Genomic DNA, 22,196 nt, shown 5'->3' on the forward strand with positions numbered 1-22,196 from the left:
ACGAGAAAGAAACATACAAAATAGATAAATATCCATCACATCGGTAACTGTGGGTCTGATAATGTTACAAAATAAATAAAAAAAAAAAAAAAAAAAAAAAAGGGAAAATATTCAGTAGCTTTACACCATGAAAGCTCAGGATTACCTCTAAGCCTCATATTACAGCAAACAATCCATATAAATAGTCGAGTCATTTTGTAATAACATTATTTCCCTTAGGCCACGGCCCCACTATCAGTATCTGGTCAGTATTCAATCAGTATTGTTTCTCAGCAGTGGGAGCCAAAACCAGGTGAGGAACAGAGAAAAGATATAATAGAAACAAGTCACCAATTCTGCATTTATCACCCACTCCTGGGAAAAATACTGACCGAATACTGACCAAATACTGATAGTGGGGCCGTGGCCTTATAGTGATCCTGACCATCCCAGATTATACTCCAGAGCTGCACTCACTATTCTGCTGGTGCAGTCACTGTGTACATACATTACATTACTGATCCTGAGTTACATCCTGTATTATACCCCAGAGCTGCACTCACTATTCTGCTGGTACAGTCACTGTGTACATACATTACATTACTGATCCTGAGTTACATCCTGTATTATACTCCAGAGCTGCACTCACTATTCTGCTGGTACAGTCACTGTGTACATACATTACATTACTGATCCGGAGTTACATCCTGTATTAAACTCCAGAGCTGCACTCACTTATCCCTTAATAGCTTAGCTGAGATCCTATAATCCAGGAGTAGTTTATTTTTCATTTGATTGTACGGTGTCTGGTGTAAAGATGATGAAAAAAAAAAATATATAATATAAATAACAATAAATTATAATTAACAAAACAAGCTCTGTGCACTCACTGAACAAGCAGGGCACCTGGGCACTTTTGGACATTGCAGTTTTACAGCATGCAGAATTGCGATTACAGCTCTGCAGTATAATTAATGGAATGTGTTGATCAGTTTTTATGCAAATTATAATAATTATAAATACCAGAGTCATCCACTTCTGTCCATTAACATAAATCCTATTCTTAAATGTCACAGTTTTAGCTTCACCAGGGAATCCACAAATGCTTCCTCTACAGATATTACCCATCGTGATCCATCTCCAGAGTCTCCGCACTTATGAGGCTGAATTCAGACAGCACATTTGGTGCAGACATGAGAATCCGTCTTGGATACAGCCGGATACACAGAACCGCTCATGAAGCAGAGGGTTAAATGCACCTAATTGAATTATACAATCGGAAGGAAATCTAACGCACTTCAGAGTTTTTATAGATTTTAAGTTTTTTAAAATAGGATTAATGAAAAAAAAAAAAAGAGGATATTAAGGGCAGAACTGCCGGGAGGATTTTAGTTTCGGTCTATACTGAGCTGAGATTATAAATATACGGCCCGATTCATTTTTGCATTTCTGCTTATGGTTTAGTTTTATCTATTTTGAAGCTTTTTTTTTTTTTGGAAACATAAATTCTTCTTTTACGTTGCGCCTTTTTTAAGTCTATTTTCTACTTGTTCTTCCGTTTTATTTTCTCTTTTCGCCATTGTGGGCTCAGTTTTTGTAATAAAGAAGTCCATTCATTATTTACGACATTTAAAAAAAAAAAAAAAGTTATAAAATTTCTGCACAAATTCAACCCAGGAGTGATTTTTATTGTATGCCAGAATTTTTTTCTGCGACGCTTTAAAAGTGTTATCTGGGACTATTTAATTTTTTTTCTTATGGGTCCAAGAACTTTGTAATGGGTCTGTTCTGCATGGCGGCGATCTCTGCTGGCTCATAGTGGTCACAGACCAATGCTGCCAGGGATTCTGCGGCTTCTGGTGAGCAGCGGCTTCTCTTTGCCCTGCTGTTGATGGTGTGTCTCTGCCAATGTCATGTGCTGATTGACAGCTAGCTCCCCACTGCCCCACTGCAGGGAGCCAGCTGTCAATCAGCATGACGTCTTAAGTGGTGCCCCGCTGACAGAGCGGTCCGGAAGATGTGGAGCTGCTCTGAGCTGGCGCAGATAGTTCTCAACTCTATGAGAAAAAAAAAAATAATAATCCTGATAAACTTTAGATCAAAAAAGTCACATGATCTTTAAAGTTGCAAAAAAACCTTATGATCTTACATAAAGTTTGTGAACCCTTTCTGCGCCATTTTGAAGAATATGGTGCAAAAAAACAAATAAGAGAAAAGTAAGTTACAAAAAAGGCAAAATGATGAATTGGGCCCCAAAGTATATTAGGAAGCTGCAGAAGTTTTCATCTTACCCTTTAGGAAGATAATAAGACATTTACGGGTAAAGTAAGTGACAAGGGAGAGCAGATTTGTCAGGAGACTGGGAGAGATGGGTGACCACCCATGGGGGGCTGTAACAGACTGACGATCCCGGCCAAAATACAAGTAAGAAACGGCTTCACAGAACCCTCCACAACTTACAAGAAGCGACGACTCGAGGATTTAGGTTTATTGAGAAGTTTCTTATTTTATTTCAGGTGCAATGCAGACTAGTAAAGTAAGAGTCACTTTTAATTCTGTGCTGTGTCATGGAGAATTAAAGGGGTTGTCCACTACTTTAAAACACATTTGAAACGAGCCGAGGTTGATGGGAATAATAGAATAAAAAAAAAAAACTAAAACGATACTCGCCAAAAGATCGACGCTGCTCCTCCATACTCTGCATTGTATCCCCTGCTGGTCTCCTGGATTCATCTTCTTCCAGCAGGGGGCGTCACACGGCCGCTGCAGCCAATCAGCACTCCTGATCTCTCTTCTAGCTTTGATGGAATGTTTACGGTTTGTTCCAGTCAGTGACTACTGATTGGCTGCAGCGGCAATGTGATGCACCGCTGCAGCCATGAGACCGGCGGGGGGTCACAGACTCCAGAGTAGGGAGAAGCGGCACCAGTCTGATAGGTGAGGATTGATTTTATTTTTCCCACTGCCTTGTTCATATTTAGAATGTGTTTTAATGTAGTGGACGACCCTCCACATCACTAATAGACAGTGAGGTAAAAAAATGGTTCCGTTTGTTAAAAAATCTGAAAACTTTTCATTGTAGCAAATAAATATAAAAACTCTGAAAAGGCAACAAACAAACAGGGATTGTAGAGTGAGGTCTTAAAGCTTTGCACCCGTCGGCCGTCCATCGTTAGCGCTATTCTCCTTCTCATGCTGAATCAAGAGACGCCGGAGCAGCGATAAAAGGGATTTCCCACTAAGATTTATCCCCCATCTACAAGGTGGTGTTCAATGTATGATTGGAGGTGATCTCACAGCTGGGACACCCACCAATAATGAGAAGAGGGGTCCTGTGCATGCTCGACCACCTCTCCATCCTTCCCAGAAGGCATGGGCAATCCCACTCCATAAACCTATAGAGAGTGGAGGATGGTGGCGTATGAGCACCGCGCTCCATTTACCCGGGGGACTTTCAAGGACATAATAAATGGGGGTCCCATTGCTGGAAATCGTACATTCACCATCAATCTTGTGGATCACAGATAAATACTGGTGGAACATCCCTTTTAATGCACCAATCTGAATACATAAAATGTTTCATTAAGTAGAGTCGGCGCAGTGATGGAAAGGGCTAGCCCGCCGCGGAGTAAGCGCAGTGATGCAAAGGGCTAGCCCGCCGCGGAGTCGGCGCAGTGATGCAAAGGGCTAGCCCGCCGCGGAGTCGGCGCAGTGATGCAAAGGGCTAGCCCGCCGCGGAGTCGGCGCAGTGATGCAAAGGGCTAGCCCGCCGCGGAGTCGGCGCAGTGATGCAAAGGGCTAGCCCGCCGCGGAGTCGGCGCAGTGATGCAAAGGGCTAGCCCGCCGCGGAGTCGGCGCAGTGATGCAAAGGGCTAGCCCGCCGCGGAGTCGGCGCAGTGATGCAAAGGGAGACCCCGCCGCGGAGTCGGCGCAGTGATGGACAGGGAGACCCCGCCGCGTGGTGGGCGGCGCAGTGATGGACAGGGTCATCCCGCCGCGTGGTGGGCGGCGCAGTGATGGACAGGGTCATCCCGCCGCGTGGTGGGCGGCGCAGTGATGGACAGGGTCATCCCGCCGCGTGGTGGGCGGCGCAGTGATGGACAGGGTCATCCCGCCGCGTGGTCGGCGGCGCAGTGATGGACAGGGTCATCCCGCCGCATGGTCGGCGGCGCAGTGATGGACAGGGTCATCCCGCCGCGTGCTCGGCGGCGCAGTGATGGACAGGGTCATCCCGCCGCGTGGTGGCCGGCGCAGTGATGGACAGGGTCATCCCGCCGCGTGGTGGCCGGCGCAGTGATGGACAGGGTCATCCCGCCGCGTGCTCGGCGGCGCAGTGATGGACAGGGTCACCCCGCCGCGTGGTCGGCGCAGTGATTGAAAGGGTGACCCCGCCTTGATGCATCGATTCATTGTGTACAATACAAAAAAAAAGAGAAAATTGGTAGTCGGTTTGTTTAAAGGGAACCGGTTACCATGGATAGGGCACAACTGTACCCATAAAATAGTCCACGTTTTTTGCAGTTCGGCTCTATCGGCCTTCTCATTCATTCAGCAGATGAAAGGGATCATGTGACACTTCCCTGCAGAAGCAGGAAGTGCTCAGGGTCCAGTGGGTGGAGCTTACCACCTTTACATGCATAACTGGCATATTGAGGGGTGATTGGGGAGGTGCAAATTTGCTCACTAGAATGACTTCTGTAGGACATCAACAAATGCCCTGATCCTAAGGCAAGGCGTCCGGGTGATGGGTCCCCTTTAAGAATGAACTTATCTTAGGTTGCAATCCAAGCATGCAATAGGCAGTGGCACAGGTTCACTAATCACCAGCATTAACCGTATGGCACAGGACTCTCCATACATCAGCATTCCTTAATTAAATAATGTGTAAGAAACATAGAAATCGTCTAGAGGTCAGACGGCCGAGGTCTCCACACCCTGCGTAGAGCCCTTCACAGACAAACTACCAGATATATTGTCCGAGTCCAGCAATTCCACAATACTGTACGGAGAACAGTCTTCTAGACCGAGCTTGCTACAAAGCCACCCACAGAAGCCCTTCTCCATGTCCTTCACTGCGTGCCACCATTCAGCAAACAACCACGAGATCTGAGTCACTGCCGTGTACGTGGCCAGAGATGAAGACACCACCACTATGATGATGGGGTAAAAAATTATTAGGAAGGGGCAGAAGGTGATCTTGTGCCAGAAAGTCCTCTCCTCGTTGTAGACCAAGAAAATGTTGTACCAAGTAATGGTCCCGTAATAAAAGGAAAGCACGAACGAAAGAACAAATACGACCGGCAAGCAGAGAACACTCCACAGGAGAACGTGCGGCCCTCGATCCGGGCCGACAGAACAAGTCTTCTTCCCCTCCACTGGCTCGTCTTGTAAAGGCTCCTTGGATCGCGTGAGTTCTTGAAGTTCCTTTTCTGTTAACGTGACGTGGATATCCACCATCTGCCCCTTCTTCTTTCCACGTGTGATTGTTCCGGTTAAAGTGACATAGCGACTGTCTGGAGGCATATTCCACCCGCCTGTCAGACACAACGTGGTTACATTCCCATTATTGCAGTAATATTAGACAAACATGTACGGTAGACAGAAGTGTAATGGGCCCCAAGCTGCATATTATAGTAGATATATTCTTGTACATAGGGGCAGTATTATAGCAGTTATATTCTTGCACATAGGAGTAGTATTATAGTAGTTATATTCTTGTACATAGGGGGCAGTATTATAGTAGTTATATTCTTGTACATAGGGAGCAGTATTATAGTAGTTATATTCTTGTACATAGGGAGCAGTATTATAGTAGTTATATTCTTGTACATAGGGAGCAGTATTATAGTAGTTATATTCTTGTACATAGGGGGCAGTATTATAGTAGTTATATTCTTGTACATAGGGGCAGTATTATAGTAGTTATATTCTTGTACATAGGAGCAGTATTATGGTACTTATATTCTTGTACATAGGGGGCAGTATTATAGTAGTTATATTCTGGTTTAGAGTGGGTGATGAAATTATTAGAGATGTCAGATACAAATGTTATTGTCACTAGGATTATTTATATATATATATATATATATATATATATATATATATATATATACACACACATACATACATACATACATACACACATACACACACATACCGTACAGACCAAAAGTTTGGACACACCTTCTCATTTAAACATTTTTCGGTATTTTCATGACTATGAAAATTGTACATTCACACTGAAGGCATCAAAACTATGAATTACCACATGTGGAATTATATACTTAACAAAAAAGTGTGAAACAACTGAAAATATGTCTTATATTCTAGGGTCTTCACAGTAGCCACCTTTTGCTTTGATGACTGTTTTGCACACTCTTGGCATTCTCTTGATGAGCTTCAAGAGGTAGTCACCGGAAATGGTCTTCCAAACCGGATGGAATAGCATGCCGCTGCAAGATGCTGTGGTAGCCATGCTGGTTCAGTATGCCTTCAATTTTGAATAAATCCCCAACAGTGTCACCAGCAAAGCCCCCCCACACCATCACACCTCCTCCTCCATGCTTCACGGTGGGAGCCAGGCATGTAGAGTCCATCCGTTCACCTTTTCTGCGTCACACAAAGACACGGTGGTTGGAACCAAAGATCTCAAATTTGGACTCATCAGACCAAAGCACAGATTTCCACTGGTCTAATGTCCATTCCTTGTGTTCTTTAGCCCAAACAAGTCTCTTCTGCTTGTTGCCTGTCCTTAGCAGTGGTTTCCTAGCAGCTATTTTACCATGAAGGCCGGCTGCACAAAGTCTCCTCTTAACAGTTGTTGTAGAGATGTGTCTGCTGCTAGAACTCTGTGTGGCATTGACCTGGTCTCTAATCTGAGCTGCTGTTAACCTGCGATTTCTGAGGCTGGTGACTCGGATAAACTTATCCTCAGAAGCAGAGGCGACTCTTGGTCTTCCTTTCCTGGGGCGGTCCTCATGTCAGCCAGTTTCTTTGTAGCGCTGGATGGTTTTTGCAACTGCACTTGGGGACACTTTCAAAGTTTTCCCAATTTTTCGGACTGACTGACCTTCATTTCTTAAAGTAATGATGGCCACTCGTTTTTCTTTACTTAGAATTTGTATTATGGCAAGAAAAAAGCAGCTAACAGTCTATTCAGTAGGACTATCAGCTGTGTATCCACCAGACTTCTGCACAACACAACTGATGGTCCCAACCCCATTTATAAGGCAATAAATCCCACTTATTAAACCTGACAGGGCACACCTGTGAAGTGAAAACCATTTCCGGTGACTACCTCTTGAAGCTCATCAAGAGAATGCCAAGAGTGTGCAAAGCAGTCATCAAAGCAAAAGGTGGCTACTGTGAAGAACCTAGAATATAAGACATATTTTCAGTTGTTTCACACTTTTTTGTTAAGTATATAATTCCACATGTGGTAATTCATAGTTTTGATGCCTTCAGTCTGAATGTTCAATTTTCATAGTCATGAAAATACAGAAAAATCTTAAAATGAGAAGGTGTGTCCAAACTTTTGGTCTGTACTAATATATGTATATATATATATTTTTTTTATTTATTATGTCACTACTTTCTCTCGGTATACATTACTTACCATCACTCAGTGGGGTCCCCAGAAATCTTGATCCTTCTTCTGTACTTCTCTCTCCGGTTTCCTGATTTGCCGCCTCGTCCTCCAGGACCTTTTCATTGTCAGAGCGATACACAATTATTGATTCTGGACGAGGCTCCTTCTTTTTCTTCTTCTTCCTCTCTATAGTTGCTTCTCCGGTCACGCCCTCAAAGGACACCGCAGCCGCGGCTCTCCGCAGAGTGTCCCGTAACGGACTGTTTGGGGCGCTCTTATTTGGTTTTGGGGCAGTCTCCTCTGTCCCAGCATCACTGGGAATCACCTCGCCCTGCATGTTCTGAAGCTTTTGTAAATCCCGGCTATGTTAGTCATCCATTATATGTGCCGCGGCCAAACAGTGATCAACCTTAAAAAAATAAATAAATAAAGTGTAAAAAATCATATCAGTAAAAGCAATTAAAGACATAAAGGATGGGGCAGAGATGCTGCCCGCTGGCAAGTACAGCCCCGGAAAATACAGTCCACCATGATCAATGTATAGCAGCAGTTTCTACAAAGTATCAGTCACGTTACATGATATTAATTAGCATTTTTTAGACTTTTTTCATTATTTCAATACAATGTCACCTCGCATGTACTTTAACCAACTCTGATCTTTGGATTTTCCATCTACTCTGGTCACCTCCAGAGCTGCATTCACAGTTCTGCAGGTTTCCTGCCATCAGGGCTGAGGGCATTGTGAGAGCAGACACTGATTAATGTCAGTTAATATGACAAACAAGGGCAGCCTGCAGTATTTTAGATGCAGCTCGGGATGTGACTGGAGTATAAGACATGAATTAAAGAAATAGCAATGACAAACAGTGAAAAGCTTTGTATAAAAGGTGGAGGTCAACATTAGAGGTTTGTAAATACATGGGTGTAACAGGGGCCGGAGCTGTGCTCCTCTATGCTGCTGACCAAGGACGGACAGATCATTGGGGCAAACCTGTGCAGCTGCATAGGGGCCCAAGAGGTGAGGGGGCCACATCCAGCTCCACAGCAGGTGGGATTGTGCATTAGGAGGGGCTGTTGGACTGCACAGTGCTCAGGGCTTTCACAGGGGTCTCGTCTGTCTGTGTCCCATGTAATGGGAGGAATCCCAGCCCCTAGAAATAAGCTTCTAATGGGAAGTGGGGTGACTTTTCTAGCGGATTCTATATGATGTGAGAGAAGTAATCCGCTGTCTGCCCATCATCTCTGCATCAAATTGGGAGGCACATACGGACCCTATAGATTCCTATGGGCAATGTACGATAGGTCTATATAGCACTGAACTTGCATGAAGCCATGATACGGCCACGTTCTTCAGATCTCAGCCTGACGCCGTGGCCTTATCCCACCCTGACTGCGCACAGGGGGCTCCGCTCCTCTATTTCCTGCCAGCAAACGCTAAATGAATTAAGAACCTTTTTTAGGTCGGTTGACTGATGGAACCTAATGTTAATGCATCCAGTCTTTTTACACCGTGCGATCACCGCACAGCCCCTTATCCCATTAGTTTGTCAGGTAACCCCTTAAACATTGCTTTAATGGAAAACTGAATGTAATCCAGTCCTCGGGGATGGATCCTTACACCATATATAAAGGGATATAACAACACATCTGCTAAAAGTAGAATACTCCTTTAATGGGAATCTGTCACCAGGTTTTTGCTCACCCACCTGACAGCAGTATTATGTAGGGGCAGAGACCCTGATTCCATCTATGTGTCACTTACTGGAATGCTTGCTGTCATTTTTCTCTGCGGCGTAACTAGCAGAGCTCTGAAAGCTGAGCTGTGTATAACCCCGAACCACACCACTAACTGGCAGCTTTCTGCCTATGCACAGTGTACACAAAAAAGCTGTCAGAGTTGGCGGTGGGCTTATGCAGATCTCAGAAATATGGAGGACTACCTGGCAGCAGTTCTTTAATGATGATCTTCTGCTGAAAAAAAAAAAAAAAAAAAAAGAATTCTATCAAAACTGCAACAAGCAGCCCAGCAAGTGACATAGCTGGAATCAGGGTCTCTGCCTCTAAATTATTTTACACTCAAATTAAGTGGCAAAAAACTTGGCGACAGATCCCGTATAAACAGAAAATCAAGTACGGAATAAATATGGCTGAGACGCCGCTATATAGGGAAACCTTTGAAAATGAGTAAGGCGCTGTACTGATTTAGGGTTGCACCCGTTTCTACGTTGGTTCACCTCCCAGTGCTTAGACCAATGAAAATGTGATGATATATTCAAGCGATATGACAGCTGCATTAGATGGGAATACGGCTTCTGATGGAGTCGGCCCTCCAGACAGACAAAGCCCAAATATAAATCAGAGGCACACAGAGGTACGGGGGGCTCCGTGGCCGAAATCTGGACAGACTGGTCCTACATCCTAACACCACAGCACCACTGGACCTAAATAAACAGCTTAATTATAGATCCCGCAGTAAATTCATTGACTTTGGGAATGTGAGGGCACTTTTGCATAGAGAACCGTCAGTCACCAATAGGATGGCCATATATATATATATATATATACAGTACAGACCAAAAGTTTGGACACACCTTCTCATTTAAAGATTTTTCTGTATTTTCATGACTATGAAAATTGTACATTCACACTGAAGGCATCAAAACTATGAATTACCACATGTGGAATTATATACTTAACAAAAAAGTGTGAAACAACTGAAAATATGTCTTATATTCTAGGTTCTTCACAGTAGCCACCTTTTGCTTTGATGACTGCTTTGCACACTCTTGGCATTCTCTTGATGAGCTTCAGGAGGTAGTCACCGGAAATGGTTTTCCCTTCACAGGTGGGCCCTGTCAGGTTTAATAAGTGGGATTTCTTGCCTTATAAATGGGGTTGGGACCATCAGGTGTGTTGTGCAGAAGTCTGGTGGATACACAGCTGATAGTCCTACTGAATAGACTGTTAGAATTTTTATTATGGCAAGAAAAAAGCAGCTAAGTAAAGAAAAACGAGTGGCCATCATTACTTTAAGAAATGAAGGTCAGTCAGTCCGAAAAATTGGGAAAACTTTGAAAGTGTCCCCAAGTGCAGTTGCAAAAACCATCAAGCGCTAAAAAGAAACTGGCTCACATGAGGACCGCCCCAGGAAAGGAAGACCAAGAGTCACCTCTGCTTCTGAGGATAAGTTTATCCGAGTCACCAGCTTCAGAAATCGCAGGTTAACAGCGGCTCAGATTAGAGACCAGGTCAATGCCACACAGAGTTCTAGCAGCAGACACATCTCTACAACAACTGTTAAGAGGAGACTTTGTGCAGCAGGCCTTCATGGTAAAATAGCTGCTAGGAAACCACTGCTAAGGACAGGCAACAAGCAGAAGAGACTTGTTTGGGCTAAAGAACACAAGGAATGGACATTAGACCAGTGGAAATCTGTGCTTTGTTCTGATGAGTCCAAATTTGAGATCTTTGGTTCCAACCACCGTGTCTTTGTGCGACGCAGAAAAGGTGAACGGATGGACTCTACATGCCTGGTTCCCACCGTGAAGCATGGAGGAGGAGGTGTGATGGTGTGGGGGGGCTTTGCTGGTGACACTGTTGGGGATTTATTCAAAATTGAAGGCATACTGAACCAGCATGGCTACCACAGCATCTTGCAGCGGCATGCTATTCCATCCGGTTTGCGTTTAGTTTTACCATCATTTATTTTTCAACAGGACAATGACCCCAAACACCTCCAGGCTGTGTAAGGGCTATTTGACCAAGAAGGAGAGTGATGGGGTGCTACGCCAGATGACCTGGCCTCCACAGTCACCAGACCTGAACCCAATCGAGATGGTTTGGGGTGAGCTGGACCGCAGAGTGAAGGCAAAAGGGCACCAAGTGCTAAGCATCTCTGGGAACTCCTTCAAGATTGTTGGAAGACCATTTCCGGTGACTACCTCTTGAAGCTCATAAAGAGAATGCCAAGAGTGTGCAAAGCAGTCATCAAAGCAAAAGGTGGCTACTGTGAAGAACCTAGAATATAAGACATATTTTCAGTTGTTTCACACTTTTTTGTTAAGTATATAATTCCACATGTGGTAATTCACAGTTTTGATGCCTTCAATGTGAATGTACAATTTTCATAGTCATGAAAATACAGAAAAATCTTTAAATGAGAAGGTGTGTCCAAACTTTTGGTCTGTACTGTAATATAATATATATATATATATATATATATATATATATATATATATATATATATATATATATATATATATATATATATATAATATATATATTTTAGTCTGCTCAGCTCCTCCGGCTCTATAACATGGGCCTGCAGACTGGACGGCATCTTCATGTTGACAGGTTCCCTTTAAGAAATTAGTGAACGCTGCGCATGTTAAAACCCTACATTATAACAGCCTATGGTCAATCGTTCTACATCGACCAGCTGTGTGCAAATATTGAAATATTTCCTCCATTGGAATAAATGTAAGCGCTTTTTTTCTTTTTATCTGGTATAATCCAGGGTTCTTCTCTTGTTCCTGAGATATAACCCCTCTTCTCTCTACATAAATCTATTCTTGTTAGCCAAGTGGGCGTGGTCTTGAACTTTTCTGTGAGTTTCACACCCACCTTGGATAGGAGGAGAAGATTTATATACAGAGTAAAGGAGGCCATGACTCTGGAACAGAGGAGCAGAAACGAAAGAACAACATCGCCGGATTCAGGAAAACAGCAACAGTCACACCAAGGAAAAACAACCAAAAAATATATATTTATTTATGACAAGTTCTCTTTACACGAATCTCATTCCTCAGTGCTGGGATGTTTATGATGTTTTCCTTCCAGCAAATTCTGCTACTTTGTAACAATCCATCGCTGTTCTCATCAGACTCCACCCCCTTGGTTTTCTTTTCTCCAAAAGAGCATCATGTGACTGATCAGATTGAAGCTGGAAATGATGCATCATGGGACATAACGAAAAATACAATGAGGGAATACTAAATTTCTGCTCTGCCGTTTCCAGACCCCATGATCATTGCTTCCCACAAGAGGAGACATAAGTTGAAAATCCAATAAATAGCAAAAAAAAAACAAACAAACCAGAACTAGGGAGTTCAAAAGGTAAAATATATAAAATAATGAAAGGTTAATAAGGAATATAAAAATACTGACATTAACAGAAAAGCCGGACGTCTGTAAAATGTGCAGATCAGCGGCAGGTCTGCTGCGTCCTCCAGATGTGGAGCCTCGGCTGATGCACCGGCCGGAGGATTGAATAATATACCGCACAGCTAACGAGGACATAAACTCCAAAAAACATAACAGAGAGAAAAAAAAACAGCCTTACCAACACCAAGTCAGATTACAAATGCACCATCAGGAAGGCGAGGGCAGCAGAGGTGCAAAATACTGAGGGAAACAGACACCCACAAACCTACCAATTCATGGAGTGTGTGTCTGCTTAGTAAAAAATGCACACAAATGAGGGTTGCATAGGGTGCCAGTCACACAGGTACGCGTGATGCACAGTGTCTGCTTTACAGCCTATTAAAAGGGGATATCCAGGACTTTAGGGAAAAAAATAAAATATGGCTAAGCACTAACAAGCAGGCAATTGCAACTTACATACTTGCTGTGCCCGGCACCATTCTTCCCCGGCACACACCGGTCACAGACCCCTCCTGCCGGGGATTCAGCTGCATCAGCGACACGATGGGCCGTGACTTCTGACATCATTCTGATTGACAGCTAGATCCCTTACCTTACTTACCTGCCTGTTCGTGCTTAGCCACATTATTTGTCTTTTCATAAAGTCCCGGATATCCCCTTTAATAACGCCCATACTATTAGATCAGTCGGGCTGCCCAGCACTATACGAGTGCACCCCACAAGGACAGACGCCCTAGTTCATCCAACCAAGACTAAAGGGCCCGGCTGCACCCTGGAAAAATGTGCAATAAAAAATAATGTATACGATAACTACATTACATGAGGTATTGGTCGATATTTTGGTCAATACCTCTAGATAACCATTTTTGATTTTAGTGTTAGGACTCGCAAGCGTGAGGACCCTTGACGTGGGTTGCGAGCTTGTATATTTTGGCCATAATATCAAACAATACACATTATTATTTTTGTGTCACATTTTTGCACGTTTTTCCATTTTAGCAGGATGCAACCAGGCGCTTTAGTGTTGGTTGGGTGAACTGGGGCATCTGTCCCTGTGGGGTTCACTCATATAGTGCTGGGCAGCCCGACTGTTCTAATAGTATGGGAGTCATTAATAGGCTGTAAGCCAGACACTGTGGATCAAGCGTACCTGTGTGACTGGCATCCTATGCCAGCCGCACTTATGTGCATTTTTTATTTTTTTTACTAGGCAGCCACCTCCTCCATGAATTGGTTGGTTTGTGAGTGGCTGTTTCCATTAGTATTTTGCCCCTGTGCTGCCCCGCCTTTATCATGGGGGTCTGCTGCATCCTTCTAGTGCATTTGTAATCTGACCTGGTGTTGGTAAGGCTGGTTTTCTTTGTAGCATAACGCGCAGCCCATAGTCCGCCCTGCGGCGTAACGCGCAGCCCATAGTCCGCCCTGCGGCGTAACGCGCAGCCCATAGTCCGCCCTGCGGCGTAACGCGCAGCCCATAGTCCGCCCTGCGGCGTAACGCGCAGCCCATAGTCCGCCCTGCGGCGTAACGCGCAGCCCATAGTCCGCCCTGCGGCGTAACGCGCAGCCCATAGTCCGCCCTGCGGCGTAACGCGCAGCCCATAGTCCGCCATGTAGTAGTATGGCCACTGATTAAGAAGAAAAAATACTCGCCCTCCCTCAGCTCCCCCGCCGCGGGGAATCCTCTTCTGAAGCCGGCAGCTGACGTCCGCATGTATTGGAAAGAAAAAAAATGAAGTGTATACAAGGGTATTCACATTTCTCCCTTTATACACATTTCTTTTTTCTTTCCGTTTAGCTGATAATATGGTGATTGATCCCTTCAGTATTTGTAGTGCCCTCCATTAACCAGCCACCGATGTCAGAATATATTGCCGTGCAAAAGCCGATGGCTCTGTACGGTGCCAAACACTTCAGCTGGATGTGCGTCCAGTTGAAGTTTCGGCTGACGTTGGCGGACCCCTGACCCGCCGGGCTCCGTCGCAGCGGTCGCTACGCCACTGACAACACTGCATGGTGCAGTAGTGGCCACGCATGACTGTGCCACTTCTTTCAGTCCTGAACCAAAGAGAAATCAGTTAGAGTCTCAAAGATGGGACCCCGTATCATCGGACCACTAGCGGAGACAGACAGGAAAGGGTCCCTAATCCCTGTGCAAGAACAATCCATCGGCTCTTTGCAGCCCAGTAATTGACCCTAATGCACAATTCTATCAGCTTTGGAGGTAGCAGTGGCCCCCTTACCTCTTGGACCCCTGTGCGGTCGCACAGATTGCACCAATGAGATGTCCACCTCTGGATCAGACCATTATCACCTACCCAGTCTGACCAATGAGATGTCCACCTCTGGATCAGACCATTATCACCTGCCCAGTCTGGCCAATGAGATGTCCACCTCTGGATCAGACCATTATCACCTGCCCAGTCTGGCCAATGAGATGTCCACCTCTGGATCAGACCATTATCACCTGCCCAGTCTGACCAATGAGATGTCCACCTCTGGATCAGACCATTATCACCTACCCAGTCTGACCAATGAGATGTCCACCTCTGGATCAGACCATTATCACCTGCCCAGTCTGACCAATGAGATGTCCACCTCTGGATCAGACCATTATCACCTACCCAGTCTGACCAATGAGATGTCCACCTCTGGATCAGACCATTATCACCTGCCCAGTCTGACCAATGAGATGTCCACCTCTGGATCAGACCATTATCACCTGCCCAGTCTGACCAATGAGATGTCCACCTCTGGATCAGACCATTATCACCTGCCCAGTCTGACCAATGAGATGTCCACCTCTGGATCAGACCATTATCACCTGCCCAGTCTGACCAATGAGATGTCCACCTCTGGATCAGACCATTATCACCTGCCCAGTCTGACCAATAAGATGTCCACCTCTGGATCAGACCATTATCACCTGCCCAGTCTGACCAATGAGATGTCCACCTCTGGATCAGACCATTATCACCTACCCAGTCTGACCAATGAGATGTCCACCTCTGGATCAGACCATTATCACCTACCCAGTCTGACCAATGAGATGTCCACCTCTGGATCAGACCATTATCACCTGCCCAGTCTGACCAATGAGATGTCCACCTCTGGATCAGACCATTATCACCTGCCCAGTCTGACCAATGAGATGTCCACCTCTGGATCAGACCATTATCACCTGCCCAGTCTGACCAATGAGATGTCCACCTCTGGATCAGACCATTATCACCTGCCCAGTCTGACCAATGAGATGTCCACCTCTGGATCAGACCATTATCACCTGCCCAGTCTGACCAATAAGATGTCCACCTCTGGATCAGACCATTATCACCTACCCAGTCTGACCAATGAGATGTCCACCTCTGGATCAGACCATTATCACCTACCCAGTCTGACCAATGAGATGTCCACCTCTGGATCAGACCATTATCACCTGCCCAGTCTGACCAATGAGATGTCCACCTCTGGATCAGACCATTATCACCTGCCCAGTCTGACCAATGAGATGTCCACCTCTGGATCAGACCATTATCACCTGCCCAGTCTGACCAATTAGATGTCCACCTCTGGATCAGACCATTATCACCTGCCCAGTCTGACCAATTAGATGTCCACCTCTGGATCAGACCATTATCACCTGCCCAGTCTCATAACAAAAAAAAAAAAAGGTAGTTAAAAATCTCTGGAAGATCTCAGCATTAGAGATACATGACAGTGTAGTGATCATGGTGGTTGAGGGGTGAAGGAAGGTTTGATTTTTTGGCACATATTTTAGAAGGAAGGCTTCAGTTTTTGTAATTATTTTATAAAATCTGCAATGGCTGATACCAGGGAGCAATAAGATTTACTGGCCGATATAAAACATTAATGTTTCTGATCATCTTGTTAACAAATATGGCTGTAAGTTTGGCCTCCATAACGAACTGCGCAATTCTTCTTCTGCACATGGACAAAGCCTGACTATCCCTATAAAGAGATTAACAAGAAGTGACAGTTCCCCTTTAAGGCAAGACTTCCCATGTGTCTGCTATGTGAGGCTGCACTATCTATAGACAATGATGAATGTGGCTCCGGGAATTAGCATTAATTTCCACCACAGAAGAATGTGACCATCAGGACTAAGATGTGACCCGGGCGGGCGGTGACTTCTGTAGCTTTTGTACCTAGGGCAGCTGGATGACATTCACTGGGGAGTGGGGGATGGGACACTAGTGAACACTATGGGTCCGGTCATTGAGATGATAAGGAAGCTGAGGATGGGGCAGATCCGCACCTGTGCTACCTAAGTGCAAGGAGGGTGAAGGTCATACAGAAGAGACATTTAATTGTAAGGATGTACTTATGGTATTTTTTTCATGAGTACATGTCCAGGTGTGTGAATCACGGATAGAACGTGGACCCATAAAGTCTTCGTTAAAGACTATATGTCCATAAAAAAAAGTTAAGAATCAGAAGTTCATCAGAATTTGATCACTGTTTCAGTTTACCATAAGAGATCATTCACTTTTGGAAAATAAGTCACTTACTACACTTAAAGTTTTATTTCCAAGAACAAATGTTCATTTTAATCAATAGATCTTTGAATAATAATAACTTCCACAACTGGATGTGTTTAAATAAAATGTTCCTGTGCTGAGATAATCTTATAGATGTGCCCCTGCTGTGTACTGTGTAATGGCTGTGTCCTGACCCTGCAGGGACATGGTCTGATCATACCACATCTCCTGGGCAGGGGAGGAAGCAAAAGAGTATACAGACAGGACAACAGGGGATCACAGGATGATTCTTTCTGTGAGATAAAACATTTCACTGCCTGTTTTTAAACAATATTTTACTTCAAAGAAAGAATCAGCTGTGATCCCCTGTTGTCCTGTCTGTATACTCTTTTGCTTCCTCCCCTGCCCAGGAGATGTGGTATGATCAGACCATGTTCCTGCAGGGTCAGACACAGCCATTACACAGTACACAGCAGGGGCACATCTATAAGATTATCTCAGCACAGGAACATTTTATTTAAACACATCCAATTGTGGAAATTATTATTATTCCAAGATCTATTGATTAAAATCAACTTTTGTTCTGGGGAAAATCCCTTTAAGTAACATCAGCGCTCTATGACTTTGACTGCGAAAAGGCGCCATTAAAATTGAATGTAAAACCAGCCCCAAGTCCAGGTGCACGCAGCTGACCGTCATCTCATGTAAAGGTCCATGAAGAGAGGAGAGAAGCCTTTTATTGAATCCATCCTGCCTCCACCTGAGCTCACAAGTGACTGCCGCCTTTTAAGTTTGACTATTACATAAACAGACGAGTGTGAGCTGCACAATGTGGCAGAGGTGGAAGGATTTCACAGAGGAACAATCAATCGCTGATCCTTCCTTCCTACACAATTAGCTGAAACACCGGATATACAGAGAACATAAGGATATATCTGCAGGGTCCGGACGACAAGTTATCCCTTTATATGGTCATATTCACACATGTAGATTTTTTTGGGGCCATGTTCACATGGGACAGATATGCTGTGGCCTTTGCGTCAGGACATTCCTGGAGGAAAATCCCCTGCATATTATTATAGTGGCAGCAAGGTGCATAAGATCTTATGAAATCTCATTCACACACTGCGGGAACAATCTGCACATAAATTCACCTGCGGTGGAGATTTTTAATCTGCAGTATATAAATTCATGCCGCAAAATTTCACTGCAGATTTTGCAATATGCAGTGGGTCAAAACCGCAGCGTTTCCTGCAAAACAAATAACAGGACTGGCTGTGATTTTCCACGTTTATTTTGTTTGCACAGTATCATTCCCATGTGGGCATACCTTTTAGTGCTGGCTTTGAGGCAAATGAAATGCAATACAATTGAATCAATTTACTTAAAAAAAAAAAAAAAGCCACTTATGTTGATTTTCAAATGAGCAACATAACAAATGCATCATGGATTTGCAAGGCAAATGGTAAAATCTAAACAAATACGTTACACATATGGATTTAGCTCCAAATGAAGGACTTTGACGAGTTTCATATGGCTGTATTCTATGCAGATGAATAAAAATTACCTACCGTAAATATAAAAGAGTTCCCTATAAATATAAAAGTCCTTAAGTCGCCCTCTACTGTCACATTGAAAATTCTGCCAGGAAACATCAGAGTAGGTTAGTTGGGAACCTTACAAGAATAACATCATTGCATTGTCACCCTGCTTTGCATCATCACGCCGGAGGCTAGCAATCCAGGATCCTATATGACAACTTTATTGGAGCTCTTATGGGGCTGCATGACGAGTTTTTAAGTAACACTCTTTATGGTTTTTACCATTTTTGCAGTACAATGTTCCTCCAGAAACTTCCAGGAGACTCCTTTATGAACCTGAAGCCATGCGCGGCAGGTCTGATGATGTGTGTCTGTCTCATTTATCTTGCTAGGGCTTGTAGAGATCTATGCACCTGCTACAAAACACCCCATTCATATAAAGGGAAGAGATTTTGCAGAAATTACAGCCTCAAATCTGAGCCATGTGATCATCCTCAATCTAAGAAGTGCAGAATTATTTTGATGAATATGAATGATAATTAGAGATTATACTGCATTCATGGTGATGAAACAATGGAAAACCAGTCTACAGCTGGGATAATTACCTCAATAATTGCATTTTTTAAGGTTCATTATCACTTTAGTAGTTGGCAGAGAATTTGAGGCAATGCACAAATTCTATCACACAAGTCTTGCAATGACTTCCTCCTGACCAAATATCAAACAACCTTTCCTATACAGAATAAAATATTGGAGCCATGATCTCTTAATATTTGGTGTCTGTGGCCTAAAGTGGGGGATGGGGAGAGCTACTGTAGGGCTATATATAATAATAGATAGGAAATTCCCTCACTGGGAGGCAGAACAGAGACCTCAGCGGAAAACAGACGACTCCCTATTCTATTCACTGCAATTCTGGTGATTATTTAGGGTGTAATGAGATCTATAAAGGCGTCAATGGAAAGAGCTACATGTAGCAAAGATCACTATAATAAACACTGATACAATGTATCACATTTGGATTTAAATATGAACGTTGTTACAATGTATCACCCACATTACTGGCCCCATCTCAAGATCTGTGGGTCACTCTCTGCACTGATACATTGTATCCACATTGTGCTGCTCTATAAACATTGTATCAGTGGAATAGAAATATTTATTGTGCTCACAGTTGCTTCCTTGTATCCCCCCAGCCTGTAATGCGCACAGTGCACTATATGCCCCTATTAACCTCTTCCTCCCACAGATATACACTCCAGTAATTTAATTATAAATCCCTCGGTAATTAATGAGGCGGATATTTAATTAGCTGCTTATAAAAGCTTCCTATTCCTCATCCTACTAATGGAAGCAATAGTCAGTGCAGTGATCTGCAGCAAAGCTGCTGTACAGGAGACTGAGGAATGGATAGATGTGCTGCTCACCTGGTACCAACTGCAAGGGGGTCTTATCTGCTGTTCCCTGGGTGATGGTAGGAAGGGAGACCCCCACATATGAGGTAGATCAGGATGTAACAGTGTCCATCCCAGGACTGCTGCTCCCCTGCACAAAGACCAGAGTGTAGCCCCTCTACAGACATAACCCCGCCCACCAGGCACATCCCTGGGCGGGGCCTGAGCTCTTACACATGACGTCACTCAGGCACGGCTCAGAGCTGCTGCCGGTCATCACTGTTAACTGTTTAGATGATGATGGGAAGCAAGAAAGTGCGAGACCCCCAGAAAGTGTCCTGTCCAGAGTAGTGGGATCTGCGGATAATGCACAGTTATGGGGGATCTGCGGATAATGCACAGTTATGGGGGATCTGCGGATAATGCACAGTTATGGGGGAATCTGCGGATAATGCACAGTTATGGGGGATCTGCGGATAATGCACAGTTATGGGGGATCTGCGGATAATGCACAGTTATGGGGGATCTGCGGATAATGCACAGTTATGGGGGAATCTGCGGATAATGCACAGTTATGGGGGATCTGCGGATAATGCACAGTTATGGGGGATCTGCGGATAATGCACAGTTATGGGGGATCTGCGGATAATGCACAGTTATGGGGGATCTGCGGATAATGCACAGTTATGGGGGATCTGCGGATAATGCACAGTTATGGGGGATCTGCGGATAATGCACAGTTATGGGGGATCTGCGGATAATGCACATTTATGGGGGATCTGCAGATAATGCACAGTTATGGGGGATCTGCAGATAATGCACAGTTATGGGGGATCTGTGGATAATGCACAGTTATGGGGGATCTGTGGATAATGCACAGTTATGGGGGATCTGTGGATAATGCACAGCTATGGGGGATCTGTGGATAATGCACATTTATGGGGGATCTGCGGATAATGCACAGTTATGAGGGATCTGCAGATAATGCACAGTTATGGAGGATCTGCAGATAATGCACAGTTATGGGGGATCTGCGGATAATGCACAGCTATGAGGGATCTGCAGATAATGCACAGTTATGGAGGATCTGCAGATAATGCACAGTTATGGGGGATCTGCGGATAATGCACAGTTATGGAAGATCTGCAGATAATGCACAGTTATGGGGGATCTACGGATAATGCACAGCTATGAGGGATCTGCAGATAATGCACAGTTATGAGGGATCTGCAGATAATGCACAGTTATGGAGGATCTGCAGATAATGCACAGTTATGGGGGATCAGCAGATAATGCACAGTTATGGGGGATCTGCGGATAATGCACAGTTATGAGGTATCTGCAGATAATGCACAGTTATGAGGTATCTGCAGATAATGCACAGTTATGAGGGATCTGTAGATAATGCACAGTTTTGGGGGATCTACGGATAATGCACAGTTATGGGGGATCTGTGGATAATGCACAGATATGAGGGATCTGTGGATAATGCACAGTTATGGAGGATCTGCAGATAATGCACAGTTTTGGGGGATCTGCGGATAATGCACAGATATGAGGGATCTGCGGATAATGCACAGTTATGAGGGATCTGCAGATAATGCACAGTTATGGGGGATCTGCAGATAATGCACAGTTATGGGGGATCTGCGGATAATGCACAGTTACGAGGGATCTGCTGATAATGCACAGTTATGGGGGATCTGCAGATAATGCACAGTTATGGGGGATCTGCAGATAATGCACAGTTATGGGGGATCTGCAGATAATGCACAGTTATGGGGGATCTGTGGATAATGCACAGTTAGGGTATGTGCACACAGTCTGTATTGGCAGCGCTTTGAACTTAGTATACTTTATACTGTGTCCACAGCGCTGCACGCAGGTGAATCTGCATGTATTCATGGAACCATTCACCGCATCCTATACATTGTAGTGATAGAATTTATCTTGCATAGACCAGCGACTCGTCAAGAGAAACATGCTGCGGTCTGTGAAGACGTGTCGCATGTCGTCTCCGCGGGTGATCCACAGG

General features: G+C 44.4%; 1 protein-coding gene across 1 annotated transcript; it reads right to left on the bottom strand.

Moving 5' to 3' along the window:
* Positions 1–59: 59 nt before the first annotated feature.
* Positions 60–20,383, bottom strand: TMEM169 (transmembrane protein 169). The gene is made up of 3 exons (XM_073647468.1): positions 20,195–20,383; positions 7,595–7,976; positions 60–5,513 (listed from the first exon to the last, which is right to left on the bottom strand). Exons 2-3 carry the CDS (start codon positions 7,902–7,904, stop codon positions 4,891–4,893), a joined length of 933 nt encoding a protein of 310 aa, XP_073503569.1. The 5' UTR covers positions 7,905–7,976; positions 20,195–20,383; the 3' UTR covers positions 60–4,890.
* Between the last annotated feature and the right edge of the window lie 1,813 nt (positions 20,384–22,196).

This window comes from Phyllobates terribilis, unplaced genomic scaffold (assembly GCF_046119375.1).
Source record: "Phyllobates terribilis strain yellow unplaced genomic scaffold, ASM4611937v1 Scaffold_9__5_contigs__length_417890890, whole genome shotgun sequence".
Taxonomy (NCBI): domain Eukaryota; kingdom Metazoa; phylum Chordata; class Amphibia; order Anura; family Dendrobatidae; genus Phyllobates; species Phyllobates terribilis.